Source organism: Histomonas meleagridis (assembly GCF_020186115.1).
Source record: "Histomonas meleagridis strain 2922-C6/04-10x chromosome Unknown scaffold_61, whole genome shotgun sequence".
NCBI lineage: Eukaryota > Parabasalia > Tritrichomonadida > Dientamoebidae > Histomonas > Histomonas meleagridis.
In genome coordinates, this window is record NW_027150931.1 from 2,894,476 (window position 1) to 2,920,076 (window position 25,601).

A 25,601-nucleotide genomic window follows, 5' to 3' on the forward strand; every position below is an offset into this window, starting at 1 on the left:
AGCCAAAGGAGTTGTTATTAATTATGGAGAATATTATTTTTTGATGATCAATTTCTTAAAATTGGTTTTTGGTTGACATATTTGTATTCTTACGATCAATTTTAGAGTCAGATTCAAATTATTAAAGACATTCGATTCATGTATTTAAAAAGAAATTTTATTAATTTCATATGCTTGATCGAAAATTGATTGCCAATTTCAACTTTATACGAAAAAGATATAATTTGTATTTGCTAATCATATATTATACTATCCATGCAATAAGAAATTTTGATTAACTCATTCTAGCAAATTTTTTTGTTATTAATTGAAATGAGTTTGATCGTTTTTTATTCTCGTTTTTATTTGATTTCATGAATTAATTAATTTCTTATTAACATCTAAATTGGTTGAAAAATATGAATTACTGTTTTGTTATGTATAGTGGCTTATGAAATATAATCATTTTAAGATTACTGTGTCACCCAATTTGGGTAAAGATCTGCTCAAAATAAAACACATTAAAATCATCCAAAATTTAGTAATATTTCAAAAATTAGATATAAATTGTCTTTGGACAATGCTTGATAGATAATGGTTTTTGGTAAAATTTGTCTTTGTTGGCAACACTGGAAGAACCTCAGCGTTAACGTTCAAATTCTCGACCGTTTTCTTTAAAGAAATTGCAACCAAATTGCCGCCAATTTAACGTCCAAAACTTCCATTTTTAGAATGAAGAGTTTTGGCGTGCCTTGGTCTGAAAATGATATTTTTGGCGAGACACAAGGTAACTCAAGCCAAGATAAAGGACTAAAATCTCAAACATCCACTCAAATAATGGAATTACAAAATCAAATTAGGGATCTTAAAGCAAGACTATCAATTATGCAAGGTAAGTATCAAGAAGAACTCGATAATGAAAGGAAAGAATCCCAATCTAAAGAGTCTGAGTTATTAAACACTTTAAATCAAAGAAAATTAGAATATGATGAAAAAGTCCAAGAAAATAATCAACTTACGAATAGAAACAAAGACCTCGAATCTCAAATCAATATGTTTCTTCTTTTTTTAAATGAAAAATCAAGTCAAAAATGCAAAAATTTGACTGAAGCTACATCATTACTTTCTGATTTTTATATAACATATGAATCAACATCAGATAGACTTAAGTATTTACAAGATCAAAATTCTTCAATATCATCACAATTAGAGAAAACTAATGATGAATATCAAAAGCAATTTAATAAATCTCTTCACTTAAAAAAGCAAATCAAAGAAATTAAAGCCTCACAACCAGCAAATGATATTAATGTTATTACACAAGAATTAACCAAAAGGTTTAAAGCTAAAACGCATAAGCTTCGAACTATTATTAAGCAGCAAAAAGATGAAATTGAATCATTAAAAAATAGTTTACAACAAAATGAAGCTATTATTAATAATAAAATAAATGAAGGAACTGAGAAAAGTAGTACGAATACTTTATATGAAGCTAAAATCTCTGCATTAAATGATAAAATCAAAAGAAATGAAACAAATATTGAAAACAAAAACAAAGAAATTGATGAATTAGAACAAGAGAATCAAAAACTTTCTGATGAAATTGATGAAGTTAAAACTCAAAATGAAGAAAATTCCAATTTTATTAAAGAACAACAAGAAATTATTAAAGGATTAAAACGTAAATGTAAAGAAAATAAAATAAATATTCGTCAACTTACAAGTGAACTTAATAATAAAGAAACGGAAATAGCAAAACATGAAACTATTAATAATGAGCTTAAATTGAAGATTAATGAACTTAAGACAACCAAACAAAGGGAAATAAATAAAAGTAAAGTAAATTCAACTAATAAAAACGATGAAGAATTACAAATGTATAAACAAACAATTTCATCATTCGAATCATTATGTGAATCTCAATCAAATGAAATTGTTAATCTTCATGAACAAAGAACTTCTATAATTCAACAAATGAATAAATGTTCTAATTTTATCTCATTACTTGAATCAACTTTAACAAAAATGAATAAAGAAAAAGAAAGCCTTAAATTAGAAAATGAGAAAATTAAATTAAATTATGAAAAGGAAGAAGAACAAAAACAAAAAGAAATTCAATTAGCAATAGAAGAAATATTAGAAAATCTTCCTGAAGAACTTCAAAATGAAACCTTTAATGATTTAACACCTTCTGAAATCATATTAAAGTTATCAAAGATATTAATTGATTATTATCAAAATGAACAAATTGAAAAACAATCAAAAGAAAATGAACAATCATTAATGGAACTTAAAAATAGATATCAAATAATGTTATCACATTTAGAAAATGCTTATCAATACTTAAAATCTATTTCAAATAATTATGAAATTGATGTCGATAAAAAATCCGAATTTTTAACTGCTTGTGCAAGAATTGGAAATTATATTGATCAAGAAAATATAAAATTACCAATTAAAGAATTTACAAATTCCATTTTCGTGCCTGATGAAATTAATAGTCCTGAAAAAATTGCAGAAATATTTTTACAATTAGTTAATGAAGAAGAATTAAATGAATCACCAATTTCTGAATTGTTTACATTATTTTTGTGTATGGCACAAGTAAATCTTATTTTATCAAATAAGACAAAGAATGTACAAAGTAATGAACGCTTTGAAAAGTTACAATATGAACATAATTTAGAAATGCATCAATTCGAAGAATGGAAAAATTCACAAATGTTAACAAATCAAAAATTAATGGAATTATTTAATAAATATGTACAAAATCCTTCGGATGATTTCCAACAACTTTCAGAACAATTCATTAAAGAATTTAATGAAAAAATCCCAACAATATCAGAACGAGAAAATTTATTAAGTAATTATAATGAAATTGTTAATGAAGTCGAAACATTAAAAGGTATAATAGAACAATCAAACTTGAAAGAAAAATCAAAGCGAAAACAATTTTGTAAAGATATTGAAAATGCATCAAACGTTATCAATCAACAAATTCATAAGTTAAAACAAAAGAATGAAAAAACGATTCAAGAAATGAATTCACAATTAGAAGAATCAAACAAACAAATTGAATTACAACAAAATGAAATTAATAAACTCCAAAATAAATTAGAAAAAAGTAATGAACAAAATTCAATTTATGATCAACAAATTAAAGAACTTCAAGAACAAAATTATGAACTACAAAAAGAAATATCAAATTCTAAAGCAGAAAATGAAGAACTAAAAATTAATATTAATAATTCTAATAACAAAATTGATGAACTTGAAAATAAACTTGAAAAAATCGAAAATCGTAGGAAACAATATAAACAAAAATTAAATGAAGTTGAAAATTCAAATAGTAAAACTTTAATAGAACTTAGAAAATCGAATGAAGATATTACTAATAAATATCAAAACGTTCTTGAAAAACTTGAGAAAGATTATCAAGAATCACAAGATGAACTTCAAAAGGCATATGAAGAAATAAATAAATTCGATGAAATTAAACATAATTTACAATTACAAAATGCAAAACTTCAAATTTTAGAACGAAACCTTTCATTAAAACTTCAATCAACTATAGATGCATTAAATAGAGAAAAAGATTCTTCAGAAGTCAAACAAAATTCAATAATTTTATCTATGAAAGCACAAAATCTTTTAAATGTAGAAAATCTCCAACAAAAAATCGAAGAATGTAAAAATTTATTTGTTAAAATTTTAATTGAAATTTTCGGCTTTGATAAAACTGAAGAAAATCAAATTGATGAAATTAATCAAATCATACCAATCATTAATGAACAAATTCAATTAAGAAAAGAAGATTCTAAATTTATTATAGATTCATTAAAATTACGAAAGAAGCTTAATCTATCTAAAACTTTAACATTAACAAAATTATTTGAAAACATTCGCGAAGAAATTAAAAAACAAAACAATAAAATCGAATCATTAAACACGAAATTTAATAAAATTAATATCGAAAATGAAAAGTTGCAAAGAGAAAATAATAAATTAAATGATTTAAGGGCTGATGCTAATCAATGGTCAATATGGTGTCGTTCTTTAGCAAATCAAATTTCGGATTCTTTACAATTTAAACCAATACAAGAAATTAGAAAATCTATTGAAGAAATAATTTTAGCTTCTGTTAATCAAAAAGCTTTAATTAGAAAAGTTGAAACGCTTAGAAACGAAAAGAGATATCTTTCAAATATAGCATTCGATGGTGAAAAGAAGAAAGCACATCAAAAAGAAAAAATTAAATCTTTAAGACCAATGATTTTATTCGCATTATTTGCTAAGAGAATACAAAAGAATAATAATAGTGGAATCCCTTCTTCTTTTGTTTTTCATGCTACGCCAGCTAAGAAGCATCATCCAATAGTTCCATTCGAGTAAGTAAAAATTGTGATTCAATTCATATTTTTTTCTTCATTTTTTTAGATCGAAAATTCGAACAAACATAGTTAAAATAATCTAATAAAACTTATGACTCAAGAAAATTCTCCTCTGCATGGTGTATCATTATTAAGACCACAATTTTTTGCAAACTCTTCAAATATGACAACAAAATTTAGAGAAAAAAATTTTCAAGATGATCTTGTTATTCCTGAAGATGCAGAAGAAAAGTTCCTTGATGATATGCAATTTCAAGATCCAGAACATTACTCCGCGCAAACTAAAGTCTTCCCAAATGCCCCTGTAAAAAAACTCCACAGCAAAGAAAATACATTAGAATCACATTCAAGTAAATTTTTTGATTCTCCAAGTGATGAAACATCTTCAGCAGTCACACAGTCAACAAAGTCAACACCTCAAGAAAATTTAGAAAATAAGTCTTTAGAAAATAATATTTTTTCGGAAAATTTGCATAAATCAGATATCATTATATCACCAGAAACAAAGCCTGCCATTAAACCTAAAAGGTTTAAATCACAGCTTATTCCTCCTGTTGATAATTTTCCAAAATTTTCTTCACCAGAATCCACAATAGATGGTACAAAAATTCTTGAACAGCTGCCATCTAAATTGGAAAGCAGATTAATTGTTGATCTTCCTCTTCAACAATTTGAAATAAACAAATATCGAATAAATGCTTCATTAAGCTCTATTTCCAATGATATAGAAAAGATTGATCGTAAGGTTTCAAAAACAAATGACGACATCAAAGAACTTAGTAAAAGGTTTCATACAATATCTGAAAAGTCACAAAGAATTACGCAAACGGCAGATTATATCTCAACAAGATTGAACATCATTAGCGACTGGGTTGACGGCCTAGAAACATCAGGGAGCGGGATAAAGATGGCTCTGATCGAGTTGGGTGTGAAATTCCTCACATTTCTATCGTCACTTTTCCTGATCGTTTTTAATTCAATTATTAAAATTGGAAAATCTGCTTTCAGAAGGAAAAGCAAAGATAAACAAAAGCAAGAAGAAAGGAAAGAAGAAAAAACAGAGGAAGAAGAGAAGGATGAAGATGAAAAGGAAGAATCATAATTTGTTTGAAGTAAAATGTTTTTACAATAATTTCTTTTGAAGAAACATATGTTCTACCTTGATAGTGAATTATTGCTGTTCGTCTTTTTTGATTTAATTTCTTTATTTTACATCTGAAACAATTGGAAAAAAAATCAGTTTAACTTTTTGAACGTGATTCTATCAAAACCGATCGAAAAGTGCCGCTAACTGCTTTCCCAGTTTACACAGCTGTGGGGCATTGACTAAACCGTTCTGTCATAAATCTATTGCTCTCAGAATTAATTTTATGTTCATTCAAAATTTATTTTACAACAATTCAATTCCTTTTTAAATGCATTTAAAATTACAATGACACTTTTTTGGATATTTTTTTCCAAAGTTCATGGATCCTTATTTTGAGCGGGATCAAAAAGATGCACAATGTATGATCATTGCTTTTGCAACTTTTTTACAAGGTTTGATAGTTGGTTTAGTATGTATTGGATTAATAATAGCCGGTGCAATCTTTTGGTCAAAAGACCATTATAATGATAAAATTCAAGGCATACTAACAATTCCATTATTTAAGGCAAATGAAGGAAGTTTGTATATCGTTACTAATGAAACATCTCCTTCAATAAGTTCTAATAATTTATTTTCCATTCAAACTCATTTAAGTGGAATTCCAATTGATCATTCTTATTCTTTTTATATTGTACATAATATGCAATGGCATAACATATCATTATCATTATATACAAATTTTCTTCATTCGTATTCTAATATTGCAGATCAAAATCTCAAATATTCTACTTTCGATTCACTTGATTTTAATTTCGAAAATGTACGTTCGAATGATATGTATAAAGTTCGATGTCCATTTTCAACATTAATTACACAACATTTTGGCATCGAAAATGAATGTTCGAATAATGATTATCCGATGAAATTTGAAGGAGATTTTACTTTATTGGAAATTGGAAATCAAATACAAACATCTTCATCAACATTGAGAATCGATTTTTCGAACACTGTTTTCACCACAAATTCGCAAGAACTAATTCCGCAAGTATACGTTTTACTTACTGAGTATGACTCGTGGAATAAAAATGCTGTAAACATTGGAAAGATCATCACGATCGTAGGAATCGTTGTCCTATGCGTGGAAATCATTGTAATTTTAGTTGTTTTGTACAAAGGGGATATGCTATGCTGCTGCTGCAATCTCATGGATAGCAGTTATTCATCTTAAGATGGTGTATGGCAATGTCAAAAGTAGAATAAAAAGTATAGTAATGTAAATGCAAATGTGCAATTTGAGTAAGTTTTAACAAAATGAGAAATTTGAATTAAAAATTTTGGAGAGAGATCAAAAAAGAAAAAAAAAATTCATATTTATCAATACTTTTATTGGTTGTCACTTTTAAAAAATTTGTTATTTAAAGTTTTATTTATATTGCAAAAGATTTATAAAATATACTAATTTAAATAGTTGGAGTTTGCATGATGATGCAAATGCATTTCGGAACTTTGGTGGTATAAGTTTTGTTCGAGTCGAAAAAACAATCAAATAATATGTTATAACACTGATTGTCTCCAAAACTTTATGTGGAAAACACTTTAATTGGAGAAACTTTAAATTTATATAAAGTATTTTATATGTGTTAAGGGTAAATCAATGTTAAAATGATGAATTTTTTGAATAGAAATTTCAAATTTCATTTTTTTAACATCTGCTTTTGATAATTTTCGGTCTAAATATTTCCATTAAATTTATTTTCTTTAAAATCAACTGCAAATGGGTCTTCTTCGATATTAGCAAAATTCATGGAAAAGTTATTCATTGAAAATGTGCTATCATTAGTAACATTTACATCATTCATACTGTTTACATCATTTATTTGTTTCTTGTGATGAAAATGAATAATTATTACAATAAGAATTATAATAACTATAACTATTACAACACAAACACAAATAATAATTATAATATTTTGATTATTAATTTGATTGTTGTTCGTTTCATTTTGATTTAAAACGGTATAAAAACCTGAACAATATGAAATATATGATGAATATTCAATAACTAAATATTCATAATAAATGAATAAAGTTTCAACATAATAATAAGATGAATTAATTATAGAAAGAGAAATAGAATTAGTAAAAATAGATTTGGAAATAATTGTTTGTGTGTATAATTGGGTTATAAATATTGTATGAATATATGTCTCATCGAAACGTTTTGATTCATTAAATGTATTACTTTGTGTAAATGGATTTGATTTAGTGAATGTATTACTTTGTGTAAATACTTTTGATTTAGTGAATATATTACTTTGAGAAAATGGATTTGATTCAGTAAATGTATTACTTTGTGTAAATGCTCTTGATTTAGTGAATGTATTACTTTGTGTAAATACTTTTGATTTAGTATATGTATTACTTTGAGAAAATGGATTTGATTCAGTAAATGTATTACTTTGTGTAAATGCTTTTGATTTAGTATATGTATTACTTTGAGAAAATGTATTAGATTTAGTGAATGTATTGCTTTGTGAATATGTATTTGAATCTGTGAATGTGTGTGTTGGCCATGGATATGAATCACATTCGCCAACTGTTGAACCTTTGGCTACGTTTAATGGTCCAAAAGTTGTTCCCTGATATAAATCGGATGTCATAACAGATTCCGCTGGCACATTAGTAAACGCATATGAATAAATATTATTTGGAGCTTCATTGCCTGTAAAATATATACATTTAAGATTAGTACAATCTTGAAATGCATAATTTGAAATTGTATTCACATTTTCACCAATAGTAACTGTATTTAGCTGTGTACACGAACGAAATGCATAAGTTGAAATTAAAGTAACTGAATTTGGAATAATAATATTTGTTAATGATGAACAATAAGAAAATGCAGAGCTTTCAATTTTTGTAACCAAATTTGGAATTATAATATTTGTTAAGGATGTACAATAAGAAAATGCAGAGCTTCCAAATTTTGTAACCAAACTTGGTATTTTTATATTTACTAATGATGAACAATGATAAAACGCATTATTTTCAATTGAAATGACTGAACTTAGTATATTATATGTTTCACTTGTTAATCCTATTGGATAACAAATGAATGATGTAAAATCTTTGTTATAAAGAATACCATTATTGTCGGAATAATAATTATTTTCATTAGATACATTGATGTATTGAATATTTGATGATGCAAAAGTAAGTGATGCAATAGATGATACTGACTTTGGAATTGTAATTTTTTTTAACAAAGTACAACCATCAAATAAATAGTTTCCAAGTGTCTCAACATTTTCTCCAATGATAACTGTTTCCAATTTAGTGCATGATTGAAATACATAATTTTGTATGGAATAAACTGAATTCGGAATTACGATATTTGTTAATGATGAACATTCTCTAAATGCATAACTTCCTATTATCAGAACATTATTATTAATTGTAATTGTAACTAAATTTGAACAACTAAAGAATGAATAACTATCGATTATTAGACATAAATTTGGGATTACAATATCTGACATCTTGCATCCATTAAATGAATTGGAGCCAATTTCTACTAAACTTTCACCTAAAGTAATTGTTTCTAAATTATCACAATTACAAAATGAGTATATACCAATTGACAATACGTTATCTCCTATAGTAAGTGTTTCTAACTTATCACAAGCATAAAATGCATAATCGCCAATTAAAGTAACTGAATTTGGAATTACTATACTTGTAAGTGCATAACATGATTGAAATGCATGTTCTTTAATTGTAATGACTGAATTTGGTATTACAATACTTGTTAAAGAATAAGCATAAAAAATAGAATATGTACCAATTGTTGTAACTGTGTTTGGTATATTAAATGTTTTAGAACTTATTCCCTCAGGATAACAAACAATTGTCGTAAAATCTTTATTATATAGAATGCCATTGCTGACAGAATAATAATTGTTTTCATCAGATATTTCAATATTTCGAAGAGATACGCAGTTCATAAAGGCATCATCTCCAATTAAAGAAACTGCTTTTGGAATGAAAATGGTTGTAATAAAACAATAGTAAAAAGCTCGGCTTCCTATTGTAGTAACACTTTCACCAATTGTAACTGATGATAATTTACAATAATAAAATGCATAATTTCCAATTGTTGTAACTAAATTTGGAATTATGATATTTGATAGTGATTCACAACGATAAAATGCATGATTTCCAATTGTTGTAACTACGTCAGGAATTACGATATTTGTTAATAATGAACAATAGTAAAATGCATAATGTCCAAATGTTGTAACAGAATTTGACATTGTAATATTATTTAATGTTGAACACTGATAAAATGAATAATTACCAATTAAAGTAACAGAATTAGGTATTATTATATTATCTAATAATTCACATTGATAAAATAAATAATTTGAAATTGAATCAACTGAATCTGAAATTTCAACATTTATCAAAGATGAACAGGAGCGTAATGAATAACTTCCAATTGTTGTGACTGAATTTGGAATTACAATATTTGTCAATGATGAACAATAAGAAAATGAATAATTTCCAATTATTGTAACTGAATTTGGAATTTCAATATTTTCCAATGATGAACAATAATAAAATGCATAACTTCCAATTATTGTGACTGAGTTTGGAATTACAATATTTGTCAATGATGAACAATAATAAAATGCATAATTTTCAATTACATTAACTGTATTTGGAATTTCAAATGTTTTATCATTTATACTTGGTGGATACCAAAGAATTATTGAACAATCTTTATTATAAAGACATCCATCATTTCCATTACAATAATTAGTGTTATCATTAGATACGGTAATGTATTGAAGTTTTGAACATCTTGTGAAAGCACCATCACCAATTGAATTCACTGATTTTGGAATTATAATATTTTCTAACAAAGTGCATCCTCTGAATGCAAAATTTCCAATCAATGTTACAGAATTTGGGATTATAATATTTGCTAATGAAGTGCATGATTCAAAAGCAGAATTTCCAATAGTTTTAACATTTTCACCAATTGTAATTGTTGCTAAATTGGAACAACCACTAAATGCATAATATCCAATTAACGTTACAGGATTTGGAATTGCAATACTTAATAATGATGAGCACCCATCAAACATAGAATTTCCAATTGCTTTTACATTTTCACTAATTGTAACTGTTTCTAATCTGGTAGAAGATGAAAATGTATAATTTCCAATTGATGTTACAGAATTTGGAATGACGATACTTATTAATCCGCAATCTTCGAACGCATTATTTCCAATTGTTTTTACATTATTTCCAAAATTAATTGATCTCAATGAAGAACAAGAAAACACATAATCTTCAATTGATACAACAGAATTCGGTATATTGATATATGATAATGAAGATTCACTGAAAGCAAAACTTTTGATTGTTATTATACTTTCGCCTAAATCTATTGTTTCTAATACATAACAACAACTAAATGCATAACTTCCAATTGTTGTGACTGAATTTGGAATTACAATCTTTGTCAATGATGAACAATCATAAAATGCATAACTTCCAATTGTTGTGACTGAATCCGGTATTACAATATTTGTCAATGATGAACAATCATGAAATGCATAACTTCCAATTGTTGTGACTGAATTTGGAATTTCAAATGTTTTGTCATTTTTACCCAAAGGATAGTAAAGAATTGTTGTACAGTCTTTATTATAAAGACATCCATCATTTCCATTACAATAATTAGTATTTTCATTCGATACAGTAACGAATTGAAGTTTTGAACATCCAACAAAAGCACCACCAACTATTGAATTAACTGATTTTGGAATTATAATATTAGTTATAGAACAAGAATAAAATGCTCTAACATCAATTGTGTTTACATTTTCTCCAAATGTGATTTCATTTAATAGATTGCAATAATGAAATGCATAACTTCCAATTGAAGTAACAGAGTTGCCAATATCAACTGAAGTTAATAAGGACCATTGATAGAAAGCTCTATATTCAATTTCATTAATTTCACCACCTATTGTAAGATGACTTGTTAAACTTTTATATGTATCTCTTTCATTATATTCTTTAATTGTAGAGATTGAAAGAGTATGAGTTGAAACAGTATATATTTCAAGCGATTGGGTAAAAAATAAGATAAACAAAAAAGGGGAAATGGTATGGTATAAGTTTTTAATCCTATGAATTTTTGGGTAAATTAATTTTGATATAATTTTTTTTATTTTAATGAAAGGTATCATGATAATTATTGTTATAAGTAAGGCAATTAGCAAAGCAACATTATGTTCTTCTGACTTTATGCTTAAAAAAGATTTATATCGAAATTTAAACATTTGAAAAAAAAATGAATTTGTTGTCATTAATTTCTTTGTTAGGTGTTGCGTCATATTTAACAAATGCTTATTGAAAAAACTTGCAAAAAGGTATAGAATCATTGAAGATTGTTATTTCCAAAAAAAAAATTTGAATGCTTTGAAAGAATTTTTTTCTTCCCAAAAGTCGTATCCGACCGGACTTTTGACTGAAATTATCGGAAGGAAAACAGTTGAGGAGGTATAGTCAATATGAAGTATTTTAACGTCTTCGATTGTGACACGATCAAAATTGACTTTTTCTATACATTTTTTAGAATGAAAAATCAAGAGATATTTCCTACGTCCCCAGTTCAGTTATTGATAATGAAGACATTGATATGATTATCCAACATTTTGATAAGTGCTGCCAGTGGTGTAACTGTATATATCCCTATTTCGGTATATATGCATCAGTTTTTTGGAATTTTTTCGTTTTTATATTATTTAGATTATATAATGAACATAAGATATTAAATGATATGAAAATAAATCAATTTGCATGCGAGCCATGGCATTTTGTTGAAGATTTTTTATAAATAATTATTATTTATAATGTGAAGTGCTGTGAATATATCGTACTTATATCGTAACGCTTGAACGATCAATTGATGACTTCTTGAATGAAGAATTTTGAAAAAAGCACAAAATTTCATTTTGTATCGTAAAAATATATTATATGAATTTGTGGTGGATTATATTGGCATCAACTGAGAAAAAACAATGACAAATCAACTAAAACAAATTTCAAAAAAATATTCAAAAGTGCTAATCAGCAAATGCTTTTCATTAATCTCAATCAGCATAGTTACATGAACAGCAAAACTTGATAAATTATTATTTAACAATACTTGAATTCGGTAATATGTATGCATTTTCGTTTCCAAAATATATATTTCTACTTTTATTTCTAAATAAACAATTGTTCTCATAATGACAAATTTCTTTGCATACACTACATCTCCTTCCTCTTTCCATGCTTGTTTTTTGTTGTAAATTTACCCACTCACTATAGCCAATGCAATCTTTTGTTTCATGTTGCAATTGCAACAAATCTTTAAATGATTATCACTTTGTTGATGAATTTTTGTTGTTCGAGTTCTGCATGTTAAAATTCCAGGTGCATCTTCAAATATTTGTCCATCAATTTCTTCAATATTATCTCCTCCCTGAATACCGAGCATATTTTCATATATATTATTTAATTGTTTTATGTTTCACGATATGCATCATTCGAACGACTCGCAATAGATACGATCTCTTTCCCTCTATGAAGCAATTCAAGATATCTACCTTTTTGGTTTTCTTCTTTTAATTCACTTATATCTTCTTTTTCATTATTTTCTTCTCCAAAGTATATCAATTCTTCTTTTCCACCATCATCAAATTTTACCATTATATCTTCTATTTCACCATCTAATTGGTGATTTTGCTCTTTAATCCAAAATGGATTTATAAAACGACCAACTTAATTGATTTTATTATTATCAAATTAAGTGAACACATGAAATTCCTGAAACCATGTGTTGATTGCATATACATTTATCAGGAGTGGCCATTATTGAGTCTTCCTTATATTCTGGAAGACAACAAATATAATTGTTATCCACCATTTGAGTTATTTTATAATTTTTTGCCCTCTCCGAATTTTTCATTAGTTCTATATGTATTTTTGGGCATAATTCAAATGGAAATGGTGATTCCATTTTTCTCCTACTATAATCTTTTTGGAGATTGGAATGATATGCATTCATGTCGCAGCATATATTGATTGCTTGTCTTATTGCAAGCAAATATTTTGTCGATTTATTTAACCTGCATTTAATCATCTTATTTCTTGATTCTGCATTACTAGTGGTATTCATTGCTTTAGTGCAAACATTGATTCTTGATTTAGCAAATTTTGTTATCGAAGGAATTACATTTCCTTCCATGTATTTTTTGATTATAGAATGTATTGTTTGTAATTTTTCGATTAGATCATCAACTACTTCTGAGTTATTATCATAACATATTTGAATATTAAATTTCAAATGCAAATACTTTGCCACCATTTCCTTTCACAAAATCTTGAAGCATAAGAGTTTCAGGCAAAAAGTTTTTCAGCTTATTTTTATAGATTATTTGTGCTATATTGAATGTTGTAAAATTTAATTCATATGCAAAGATCCGAATAATATCTTGTATTTGTGTGGGCGTAATAATTGCACCCAATCTTTTGATAATCACACCCTTGGTGCCTTCTTGTAATACGCTTAAATATCTGATGGGCTCATTATCGTCGTGATTATGAGATAATATAGATTTTTGAGATATATTAAATTCATTTGAACTTTTTTTTGTAATTTTTATAATAAATGGACATTTTCTTTTTTTTTTGATCTTTACGAAATTACGAATTCTACCTCCTGATTCACAATAGAGTTTGCATCTGATGTCATTTTTAACGTACCATTGGCACAATTTAAATCCATTTTCCGATGCGATCTTTTCTAAATATTCAATAATTTCACTCATACTTTCTGAGTGAATTTTGGAAAGTTCGACTTGATTGAAAAAATTAATAATCGATTGTTCGATTGGTAATAATATATTTCCATTTTGAATTGCTTAAAGATATAAATGACTTCGGAATTGGGTAATTTTGTTGAATTGCATATACAATGATTTCTTTTTCTAATTCTTGAAAAAAATGAGATGGTACTCTTTGATCCGAAGGTACCATTTCATATTATTTCTCAATTGATAAATCAAATAGATTTGTATTAATTAAATGAAGTGATCTTGAATAATTTAAATAAGGTCATTGGATATGATTCAATTTTGATGAACATGTCGTTAAATGTTCTAAAATATTTATATTTTTTTATCGAAATGACATCAATTAAAAAATTTATATAAAATGATTATAAAAATTTTTAGTTTTTGATAGGATAATTAGAAAAATTTTTGTTCAAAATTGTAATAAAGTTCTGCCTGATGGATTAAGACACATTGAAATATAAAAAGTCATCAAAAAACACACCTACGGGGACTCGAACCCAGAGTCTCCTCCTTAGAAGGGAGGCGCATTATCCATTATGCTATAGGTGTTACCTAAAAACAACGCCATAAAAGTCCTTTTAAAATAAAAATAACTATTGAAGTTGCTCTATGAACTCCAAAACGTTTCACGTAATGATAGAATACGTCCAAATAATGCACTGTTTCCAACTTTATGTTGTCCCATTCTTAAAAATATGAATTCCAATACTTTTACTTTATAATGTGTTTAGATTACTCTATGACATTTCTTTTTTCTTACTACGGTTCGTAGAACAAGAAAAGCGCTTTCGTTGACACGACTGCCACCACTTCTTCCGTTGGATGTGCCTCGCAAACAGTCACTCTCTTATTAAAATCACTTCCTAACTCAGGTGGTAATCTTGGCATTCTTGCGCTTACTGCCTTATGTTGTGATGTCTTTTGATTCTTCCAATTCCATGATACGAAATCGGCAGAATAACACCCGGTGACAAGTTTCCCCTTACGTGTGAACGTGGTCCGGAACTGATCCTTAACATAATTGTCTTCAATGAGCCAGTTCATTTTGTTGGGGAACCATTGCACGTCAAGTTTAGATGAGGGTGAAGAGACATTACAAACGTCCTAAATTTGGACATCGCCAAACCTTCGAACACCGAAATAATTTCCCTCAGGTGCAAAGACAATACTGCCAACACATTCACAGCCATCAATTTGCATATGTTGACTTGTGAAATTATGAGTATAAATATCAAATATAGGTGTGAGGTCTTCAGCTTGTTGCAGTATATCAAAGCCATAGTCATCGCCTATTACAAATGTGGATGGATTTCGTGGATCAACTCCAGATGTTGTAATTTCTGGTTCTTGTTGTGATACTTTGCAAAGACAGACAGAATTGACTTGGCGTTCAATATCCGCTCTATTTTGCACTGTATAATATATTTCAAAATTTCAGATACACCATGAAATAGTCCTTTATATGGGACAGCTAGAAAATGTTTGCAAATTTTTTAATGACAAGATGTGTAATGAGGCACACGAGAGATAATAAATTTTACATTACATAGCTGTGTATAAAAACCAATTAATATAATTTTGATAAAATATACATGCCTTTTTCGATTCTTTTTTGCCAAAAATTAATTGAAAAATATATATAAATAATTTTTCACTCATTCATGAAACTTACAGCTAAGAGCGAATTCCACCTTGATTTTCAACATAACCAAAACGCAATGAAAAACATTTATTTTATTTTGTTACTCCACGACATTTATTACATTTCATTACTCCAAAACATTTATTCCATTTCATTTATTACATTTCATTACTCCAAAACATTTATTACATTTCATTACTCCAAAACATTTATTACATTTCATTACTCCAAAACATTTATTACATTTCATTACTCCAAAACATTTATTCCATTTCATTTATTACATTTTATTACTCCAAAACATTTATTACATTTCGTTACTCCAAAACATTTATTACGTTTCGTTACTCCAAAACATTTATTACATTTCATTACTCCAAAACATTTATTACGTTTCGTTACTCCAAAACATTTATTACATTTCATTACTCCAAAACATTTATTACATTTCATTACTCCAAAACATTTATTCCATTTCATTTATTACATTTTATTACTCCAAAACATTTATTACATTTCGTTACTCCAAAACATTTATTACGTTTCGTTACTCCAAAACATTTATTACATTTCATTACTCCAAAACATTTATTACGTTTCGTTACTCCAAAACATTTATTATATTTCATTACTCCAAAACATTTATTACATTTCATTTATTACATTTCATTACTCCAAAACATTTATTACGTTTCGTTACTCCAAAACATTTATTACATTTCGTTACTCCAAAACATTTATTACATTTCATTTATTACGTTTCGTTACTCCAAAACGTTCTCAAAATTCAATGTTTATTCATTCATTTCAGGCATCACATAACTATGTCAGTAACCAAGAAATACAACAGCACAGCGAACATCAACGTAAACATCACACCGAAGTCGTCTCTCAACAGCTCCTTCACCACGTTATTCTTCTGCAATTCCTCGACCGCTTTCATCTTTTCGTCATCGGCTCTCACTACTTCTTTGCTTTCTTTCTCTTCGTTTGCGTTCTCGTTCTCGTCCGTCAGCAGCAGCTCCTTTGAGTCGTCATCTTCGAGTTCGATGTTTCGTTCGGTTACGCTTCCGTCCTCTTCTTTATCATTTATATCCTTTTGCTTATGTTGTTTCCTTTGGGTATTACTTCTACGTCTTTTACGTTGTGTCTTTTCTTTCTTTTCTTTCTCTTCTTTCTCATCTTCGATTGCATCTTCTAACGCATGTTGCACCTTCTTCACAGTTCGCTTCAGTTTTCTTATTTGTCGTTGTGTGTTCATTTCGATTCCATCGATTGCTAACTTAAGTTCATTAATTTCTGTGTTCGATGTTTCGTTATTATCTCCAATCTTTTCATATTGTTGTGATGTTTCATTGTTATTATTATTATTATTGTTTGAAATGATTTCATTCAACTTGTTCTTGAAGTTCTCTTTGTCTTCAATCGCTATGTTAATTGTGTTCTCTAATGTTTTGATCTCTTCTTTAATGCCCAGAACAACAGGAGACTCGTCAACTTTGTCTGGGATCGTGTGATAGATGGATTCGATCTCGCGGTATATCTTCCGAGTGAAAATGTCATTACTTTCATGAATATCTTTGACAGCGTCATTCGTTTTGTCAATCGAAATGTTTTGTTGTTGGACAATGTCCTCGATTTTCACCATCTTCTTCTTGATCTTCTCGATGTCGATTTGCTGTGCGATTTTAATCGGTGATTCAGAGGATTCTTTGTCATTTGTATTATCGCCAGTTATCAGATTCCGTAATTCACTCAACTGTTGAGTAAATAATGGATTGGTGGTGTTGTTTTGGACATCGATTTCAAGTCGAAGTTGTTCAAGCTTGTCTTTGATTTGTGTGATGTCATTATTCGAATCTTTCTCTTGATTAAGTTTATGCTCAATCGTGTCCAGACGAGAGTCAAGTTTACGTTGTTCCGATTTGATGTGTTTGGTGAACTTCTTAAGAGAGATGCGAATTTCATCAATTTCATCATCGGCAAAACTGGCTTGTTTGAGTTGGTTCTGGATCTCACTAAGGGATTTGTTCACTTTCTCTTTGAATTTGTCAATGGCAGCGTTGTTTTCGTCGATTGAATGGGAAATCATTATTGGACATTGTTCCATCTCACTACGGATAATCGAATTGTTCTCTTCAACTTGACGTAGTTTGTCTATGAACTCTTCGTGATCTTTGGAGGAGACATATTCCATATTAGAAATTCGACTTTTAATGTCATCAAGTGATTCATTAAGAGATTTGTCAATTTCTTCTTGTTTGGCTATGATGGCATTAGCCCTTTCGTTTGATTTCTTTTTGTCTTGTTCAAGTTGTTCTATTCGAAGTCGGAATTCATCAAGATCTAATGCAAATTCTGACGGGATTCCTGGCTGACTATTATTTGGAGATCCTCCTGTTGCCACTTGAGCTGATAACTTACGGAGTTGGTCTTTTGTAATCTTAGCTTCCATTGAAGATTTTTCTTGGAGATTTTCAAGAATTTGTTGTACTTGATTCACCTTATTTTGCATTTCTGCAAGTGCATCTTCTCGCTTTTGAGCCTCATCTTTAATGAACCCATTTAGATCAGATATTTCATGCTTAAAAGTTGACTTTTGATTTGCTAATTTCTGACGGAGGTTATCGGCGGTTTCTTTATCAGCGAACGTTTCGAGAAAACGGTTTTTGATTTTGTTGATTTTATCGTCGATATCTTTGAAAAGTTTTTCTTTCATTTGATCCAAAGTTGCTTGATCTGCACCACCACCTGAATTCCTTTGTAAAGCTTTAATGTCATTCCGTAGGGATTGTAATGAATTATTAATTGACTCGATCATCTTTTCCATCATTTTAATACGGCTGATGTTTGATGCAAATTTCTTGTCAAACAATTCACGCTGAACAGTAAGCTCATCATTTTGCTGCGTAATAAGGTTGCTTTGCTTGGAAAGCATTTGATCATGCTCTTGGACAGTGGAAATAAGCTCTTCAAAGCGTTCCATCGCTTGCGTCATGAAATTGACATCAAAGCCTTTGGAATCTGTCGTTGGAAGGGATGCTAAAGATGGCTTTTCACCATGCTTAACAAGTGTGCTTATCTTTTTGATTTCCTTTTCTTGCTCTTGGGACTTTGATTGAATGGATTGAAGATCTGATTTGAATTTGGCTAATTCGGCTTGGATTTTTTCAATGTCAGAATTGACTTTAGGCTTTTCATCTGTTGCAGTGAAAGAAGGTTCACCGGTTAAGAAATTGGAATCTGATGCTTCCCTTTCTAAGTCTTCTTTGGGTTCTTTTTTTTGTCTCCGATGACGTTTCTTGGATTTGGACATTTGAACAAGAGGTTGTATATCATTTGTTTTGGTATTTTCAAGATCTTCTTTGAGAGATTGAACCATATCTCGAAGTTGAGCAATTTGAGCTACGTTTGTTTCAGTATCACTTAAGCGAACACTTTTGGTGCTTCGTCTGTGGGTTCGAATTGGGGTTGGTGTTTTCAATTTTTCAATCTGTTTCTTTTTCTCATCTGTTAATTCTTCAATCTTTTTGCCTTGTTCTCGAATTGTTTCGCGAAGAGTTTCTAACTCTTGACGAATACTTTCTGATAAAATTGACTCACTAATTTGTTTTTGCATATCTTTGATTTTGTTATTGAGCCTTTTTATTGCTTTCTTGAAATCTGAACTTTCAACGTAACGAGGTTGTTGGTTTTCTGCATTAGAAACTTTTGTTGACGATTCACTCATTTTGCATGCAAACAAAGTTATTCAAATATTTGTAAATTTGTCAAAAGCCGATTCACCTTTTCAAAAATCGAAATGGTAACAAAAAGTTAGAAACACTTCGTAATTCTTCTTGTGGTTTTAAACAAAAAAATTTTTTCAATCAAATGTTATCAACAAAAGAACTAATACCTAAATACAAAAGTATCCAAGCCATCAATGAAATAACTTCAATTGTGGAAGATTTACAAGCGTATTTTTAGTCAAATACACGCAAAATTATCGACCGTTTACAAAATTTTGTAAGAAAGACATACAAAACTCTTGTGATGCATTGGCCAGATTGGAATAGATTGGAACACACCACAAAATGATTTATAATGGAGAGTTGCCAATAAATAATTTCAAAAAGAAAAAATGAAAATCTTAATAACTCTGTTTTTTCGGGGATTACCTTCGATAAATGAAATCAAAACGGGAAGAACGATAAAATTTTTTGCCAGACAATTCACTAGAAACCGATCGTTTCTGCTTATGACTTTTGACTCTGAGTTTACACTTTTTTCACAAATATTTTTGATCATAATTAACTGAATTATTGAATACTTTATCTTTTTGATTTTTAACATATAAAGAAATGGCGTTTTGCAGCCATAGAAATTAATGATAAAAATTGTATCGGTGATTATTTTAAATTATTTTTCTAAATACATCAATTTTAATTTAATTAATTAATAAATACATTTGTTTTATTCAATTATAATTTTTTTTTGAATAATTATTTCATATAATCATCATGAGATAATGAGAATCGAATGATTTTCGAAAATTCCTATTTTGGGGCACTCCAACAGGGAAATGAATGTATTAGGGAAAAAACTCTCAATCAGATCAAATTCAATTGCAATAGCAGCACATATACTTCTCCACCTCAGGCCTTTTACTGAACTTATTGAGAAAAAATATAGTTTTTCTGATACTAATTTGTTTGCTATTTTTTTGGATTTATTACAGCAAATGGATGTAGATAAAGATTCTGTGGATTTAAACCCTCTTATTCAAGAGTATGGTAAAGATCCACGAGATCATATTAAATTTAGTGATTATTTTTCATATGTAATTAATGCATTTCAAAATTCATCAGGAGTTCAAGAAGAAATAGAAAAAATGTTTTACACTAAAATTGTCAAAAAACAAAAAATCGACAAAGAACTTTTTTTTCAAATTCCAAAAATTAAAGATCTTCAAAATTATGTGACTGAATTTGAACGAACACAAAACATAAAGTCTTTACCAATGCTTTTATTAATTCAACCACAACTTAGCACAAGTGATTTTCAAATTCCAAAATCTATTTTCTTTGGAAAAACCAAATATAATATCAATTTTATTATTTGCTATGGAAATGACAACAAAAATATTTTATATATTTTAATTGAACAACAATGGTTTGAATATATTGATCAAAATTTAATACCATTTCAACCCAAAGACTTAATTTTTTCAAAAATTATTTTCTTAGGTTACATCTCTCGACTTGTTCTTAAGCTTCATATTTTCTCACCACAATCTATGGAAGAAGAGATATATGAAATGACATTTAGCTCTAAAGAAGATCTCCTCAAAAGAAAAGATGAAGCCATTTTAAATTATCAAACAGACCAAAATGTTTTTGTTTTCTACCAATCAGACATGGACAAAAGCACCTTTTTTCCGAGGTGCCCCGATTTTGAATGCGTTTTATCGGTTTTCATTGAACCGACACAATCAAAGAAAAGTTTGTATCGTCTATTTTTGAATTCAAAACCGATTAAAGTATTTTTCAAGTGCAAGCAAATACCGAGCTTAGAAACATCAGCTCTTTTTCATCCAGATCAAACAGCAGCTGATATTATCAGTTTTTGTAATAGTTTAATATTTAATGTTATGAAATTATCTGCAAAAACAAAATTTAGAATTTTTTATGAGAAAAACTTTGAGCAAAAGGAACTCTCAAGGAACTCTTCTATCAATCTATGTTCTACAAACAAATTTGTTTTTTCTTTTGATTGAGTCATATTGTTTTTTAAATAAAATATTTTTTTTTTTTTTTTAAAAAAAAATGTAGTTATAAATATGTATTTCAAAAACAAAATATATGACGATATTGATACATACATTGAAGTTTTTTGCTTGATTTTTTCCACCATTAACTCGAACAGACACATTCAATTTGAAGAAGAAGAACAACTCATATGAGGAAACAAACCAGCAAAATAAACTTCTCACTTGAGGAGTTGAACCAAAAAATCAAAGAACAAACTTCGATTTTTGATAAGCCGCTGGTTGAAAAAGAAAATACAGAAATAGTACTTGATGATTTAAAACGAAAAGGAATAATTCAAATCCAAAAAACAAGCAAACTCGACAAAAATCCTAAACATCCAAACTACATTAAATATACAAAAATTTTTCATGAATTTACAAAAACTAATTTATGTGATAACTTCATTATCTCAATAATTTATTATGTTTCTTCAACCATGATGCTAAGGTATTGCCATATGTCAGATGAAGAAGAAGAGTACCAAGTTCAAGTAAATGAAGAATCAAAAGAAATTTTATCACATCTTTATTGTCAACTTTTATTATCTCCAATTACGTCAAATCTTAAAGCAATAGAAGAACGAACCTTCTATGAAACATTAATTTTATTTCTTGAGGCTTGTTCTTATTTTTCTCTTCAATCTGATCAAGCAGAAGAAATATACTCAATCGTTTCCGAAGTCTTTCGTGGAGACCTCAAAGACCCCCATTCATCACCAACTCCAGAATTCATTCCTATAAATGAAATTGTTCGGAGAAATTGGCTTTCTCAGAAAGTTCCAGGAAAGATTCGAATTACAAATCAAGTCGAAACATTAAAAAGGACAACAAAATTAGTTGCACCTTTATGTGAAAAGGAATTAAGAAGTGATAATGAATCATTTCGTTTGGTATGGAATGAAAATGGATTTCCATCAGATACAGTTATTCCTTTGAATTCCAAAGTTTTAGCTCAAAATGAACTCTACAAACAAAGTCAACATAGTGATTCAGCGTCATTAAGCCAAGCTACAAGTAATAATTCGTCATCAAGATAATTGATTAATACATTTATTGGATAGATCTTTTTTGTGGTCCTGTTTCTATTTTCTGTTCTGGGTCTTCTGTTGTGTAAAACATTTTAAGGTTATTAAGAATTCTTTGCGGGAGCTTATTTCCAGCTTTCGAAATTAGTTGATTTGGACAATTATGAACAACAGCGTAAGGGCTCGGAATTGCACTTGTGATAACGGAAGTGAAAGAAACACTAATCATTGGTATTTGCCGAAGCATTTCACTCCACACATCACCATGAACGATAGGTCCATAACCGTCGCCGATAATGCCATTTTCAATCAAAACAAAGCGAACTGCAAATGTTACGTTTTGCTTAGTTAATGGAAGAAGAATTATTCCATAAAAAGAAGTAAAAGCTTTGATCTCTGGATCATCATATTTTTCTGTTAAAATTATTGACCGAGATTCAATGCTTTTGCAAAATTGGATATCAAATGGTATGGGTTCAACAAAAATAAGTGGCTTACAAGGAGCTCCTTGAAACGAAATTGATATTGTAAATTCTGGTGCAATTTCTGTAACATTTATTGTTGAAGATCTAACTGAAATAAGTGCTTCTTTTGCCGCAGCAATAGCCATTTCTTGACATGATGGGTGTATTAAAACAGATGTTCTTTGATTATTTCTTTGGTTATTATTAAGATTAAGGAGCAAACGCATTGCTTTTCCAACATCGTGTGTTTCTTCTAGTGCTTTCCTTAGTTTTTCTTCACTTTCATTAGGAAGGATTTCTTGGAGTAGCTCCAAGTCGCTTTCGAGATCCAATAGAAACTATTTTACATCACATGTCGGTAATTTATCTTATTTAATGGAAATAGCCCGAATTTTTATTTACACGGGAAGTAATTCTCTTATTTCTATAAAATCTTTATCAAATTATAATATCTATATTGTTATAAATAATTATAAAAATTCCAAATATTATATAAAATATTTCAAAACTATAAAAATAAATGTTATGTTAATTTTTGCAACATTTCATTGGTAAAAAAAATGTAAATTGATCAAATAATAATTTTAAATTTCAAAGAACTCCACTCTTTTTGATTTTTATAGCAAAATTAAATTGTGTATGATATTTATTTTTATTTGCAAATGGTCTTATTGCATTTAAACAAATTTGGAATAAATAATTTAGGAATAATAAGAAGTATTTCTAATCTTCTTCATCACTTATTGGAAAATAGAAGTCATTTGAGTTCTTACTCTCTAGTTTTATAGTATTTGTAGGGGTATCGAGATGGTCAGATGTCACAATGCATAGTTCTTTGACATCAAATTTAGGTTCCACTTTTTTGCGTTTTGCTATCTCGTTGATGATTGCCGCTCTGTACAGAAGAAGAGATTGCCTTCTGTTTGCAATTTGTTGTGACATATGCTCGATGGAAATAATTGATGGAATTTCTATTTTGTCGGCTTCTTCATCACTTATCATATATTTCTTTGTGTTGGCGATTCTCATTGCTTCCCATTCTTCAGGTTTTCTGTCCCACTTTAGATTCACAAGAATGTTTCCTTTGATTGTGTATTCTTCATCAGATCCATCTTCTGAAACTCCGAGAGCTAAGTTGTCCTTCCGAATTACGTATGGATCAGCACGAATGCCATCGTATTCACTAACAGATTGTTTTCGAATTATCTTACATAGTGTTGTTCTCAAAGCTGCTCTGTTTCTCCATGGAAGATATTTCATCATCTCATCCCATGACTGAAGAGAGTATTTCATACATATTTTTCTGAAAACTTCTATTTCGGCAGGATCTTGATCTCCCGTAAAAATATAAACAAGAAACCCCCTCTTGTCTTCTTCTGTATCTGTACTGCTAAGTGTGAAATCATTGTCTTCATCATTTGACGTTGGCTCGTTTTGATTGCTCATTTGTGCTGCATTCGGCCAAACCCATTCAATTTCTCGTGTCCGTTTAAAATTAAAAATTTGTGCAACGAATCGAATCTCTTTTTGAAAAATATTTTTCCATTCTATTTTTGAGTTTGTTCATTTGAAACTTAATTCAGTTTTTTGCTTATGGATAAATATTTCTTCTTTATTTTGCTATTATGGTAAAAAGACAATCTTCTAGAACACGATAATTTTGGATCTAAAAAAATTAGAAATCTAACTCCTATATATTTAAGCATTGCACACATCTATTGGACTTGTGAATTCGTTTTGTCTAAAATATAATAAGAAAAGTATATTTTTACAGTTCAAACGAGAAAAACACATTTTGACAAGAATTAAATTTTATATTATCTGAAAAAGTTCGATTAAATTGAAAAGAATGTCCATTTTTATCTTACATGAAAGAAAAATACTCCATCGATCAAATATATGATATTCAATGGCTAAAATGCATTCGAGTTGTAATATGGAACTTAAATAAAGAAAATTTAGAAACATCAGTTAAAAAAATAATAGATTTAATCGGTGATCGTTATCCATTTTCTTCTTGTCTATTTATTTCTCAACTTATACACACTGCTGTTTCTTCTCGAGTTGGTGATTTTAATATATATTTTCAATTTCTGAAATTATTTGATTCAAAAAAAGAAAATAATTATCATATTATTAATGTTTTTATTTGGTATTTAAATAATATATTAACACAAGAATCAAATTTTCTTCTTGAAAAGTTATATGAACAAAACTTAGTCACGCCAACAAATTTTAAAATTAAGAAAAATTTATTTTTTGCTCACCAAATGACAGAAGAAGAAGTTAATAGTTTGGAACTAA

General features: G+C 28.4%; 5 protein-coding genes across 5 annotated transcripts; 1 reads left to right on the forward strand and 4 right to left on the reverse strand.

Moving 5' to 3' along the window:
• Nucleotides 1-15,134: 15,134 nt before the first annotated feature.
• Nucleotides 15,135-15,419, reverse strand: GO595_010905 (uncharacterized protein; the record flags this gene model as incomplete). Its single annotated transcript, XM_067913636.1, has 1 exon — nt 15,135-15,419. One exon carries the CDS (start codon nt 15,417-15,419, stop codon nt 15,135-15,137), a length of 285 nt encoding a protein of 94 aa, XP_067769643.1.
• Nucleotides 15,420-16,831: 1,412 nt separating this feature from the next.
• Nucleotides 16,832-19,747, reverse strand: GO595_010906 (uncharacterized protein; the record flags this gene model as incomplete). The annotated part of the gene is made up of 1 exon (XM_067913637.1): nt 16,832-19,747. The coding sequence occupies one exon, from the start codon at nt 19,745-19,747 to the stop codon at nt 16,832-16,834; it is 2,916 nt and encodes a 971-aa protein (XP_067769644.1).
• Nucleotides 19,748-22,266: 2,519 nt separating this feature from the next.
• On the forward strand, nt 22,267-22,845 carry GO595_010907 (uncharacterized protein; the record flags this gene model as incomplete). Its single annotated transcript, XM_067913638.1, has 1 exon — nt 22,267-22,845. One exon carries the CDS (start codon nt 22,267-22,269, stop codon nt 22,843-22,845), a length of 579 nt encoding a protein of 192 aa, XP_067769645.1.
• Nucleotides 22,846-22,858: 13 nt separating this feature from the next.
• GO595_010908 (uncharacterized protein) lies at nt 22,859-23,443 on the reverse strand (the record flags this gene model as incomplete). The annotated part of the gene is made up of 1 exon (XM_067913639.1): nt 22,859-23,443. One exon carries the CDS (start codon nt 23,441-23,443, stop codon nt 22,859-22,861), a length of 585 nt encoding a protein of 194 aa, XP_067769646.1.
• Nucleotides 23,444-24,020: 577 nt separating this feature from the next.
• Nucleotides 24,021-24,743, reverse strand: GO595_010909 (uncharacterized protein; the record flags this gene model as incomplete). Its single annotated transcript, XM_067913640.1, has 1 exon — nt 24,021-24,743. One exon carries the CDS (start codon nt 24,741-24,743, stop codon nt 24,021-24,023), a length of 723 nt encoding a protein of 240 aa, XP_067769647.1.
• Between the last annotated feature and the right edge of the window lie 858 nt (nt 24,744-25,601).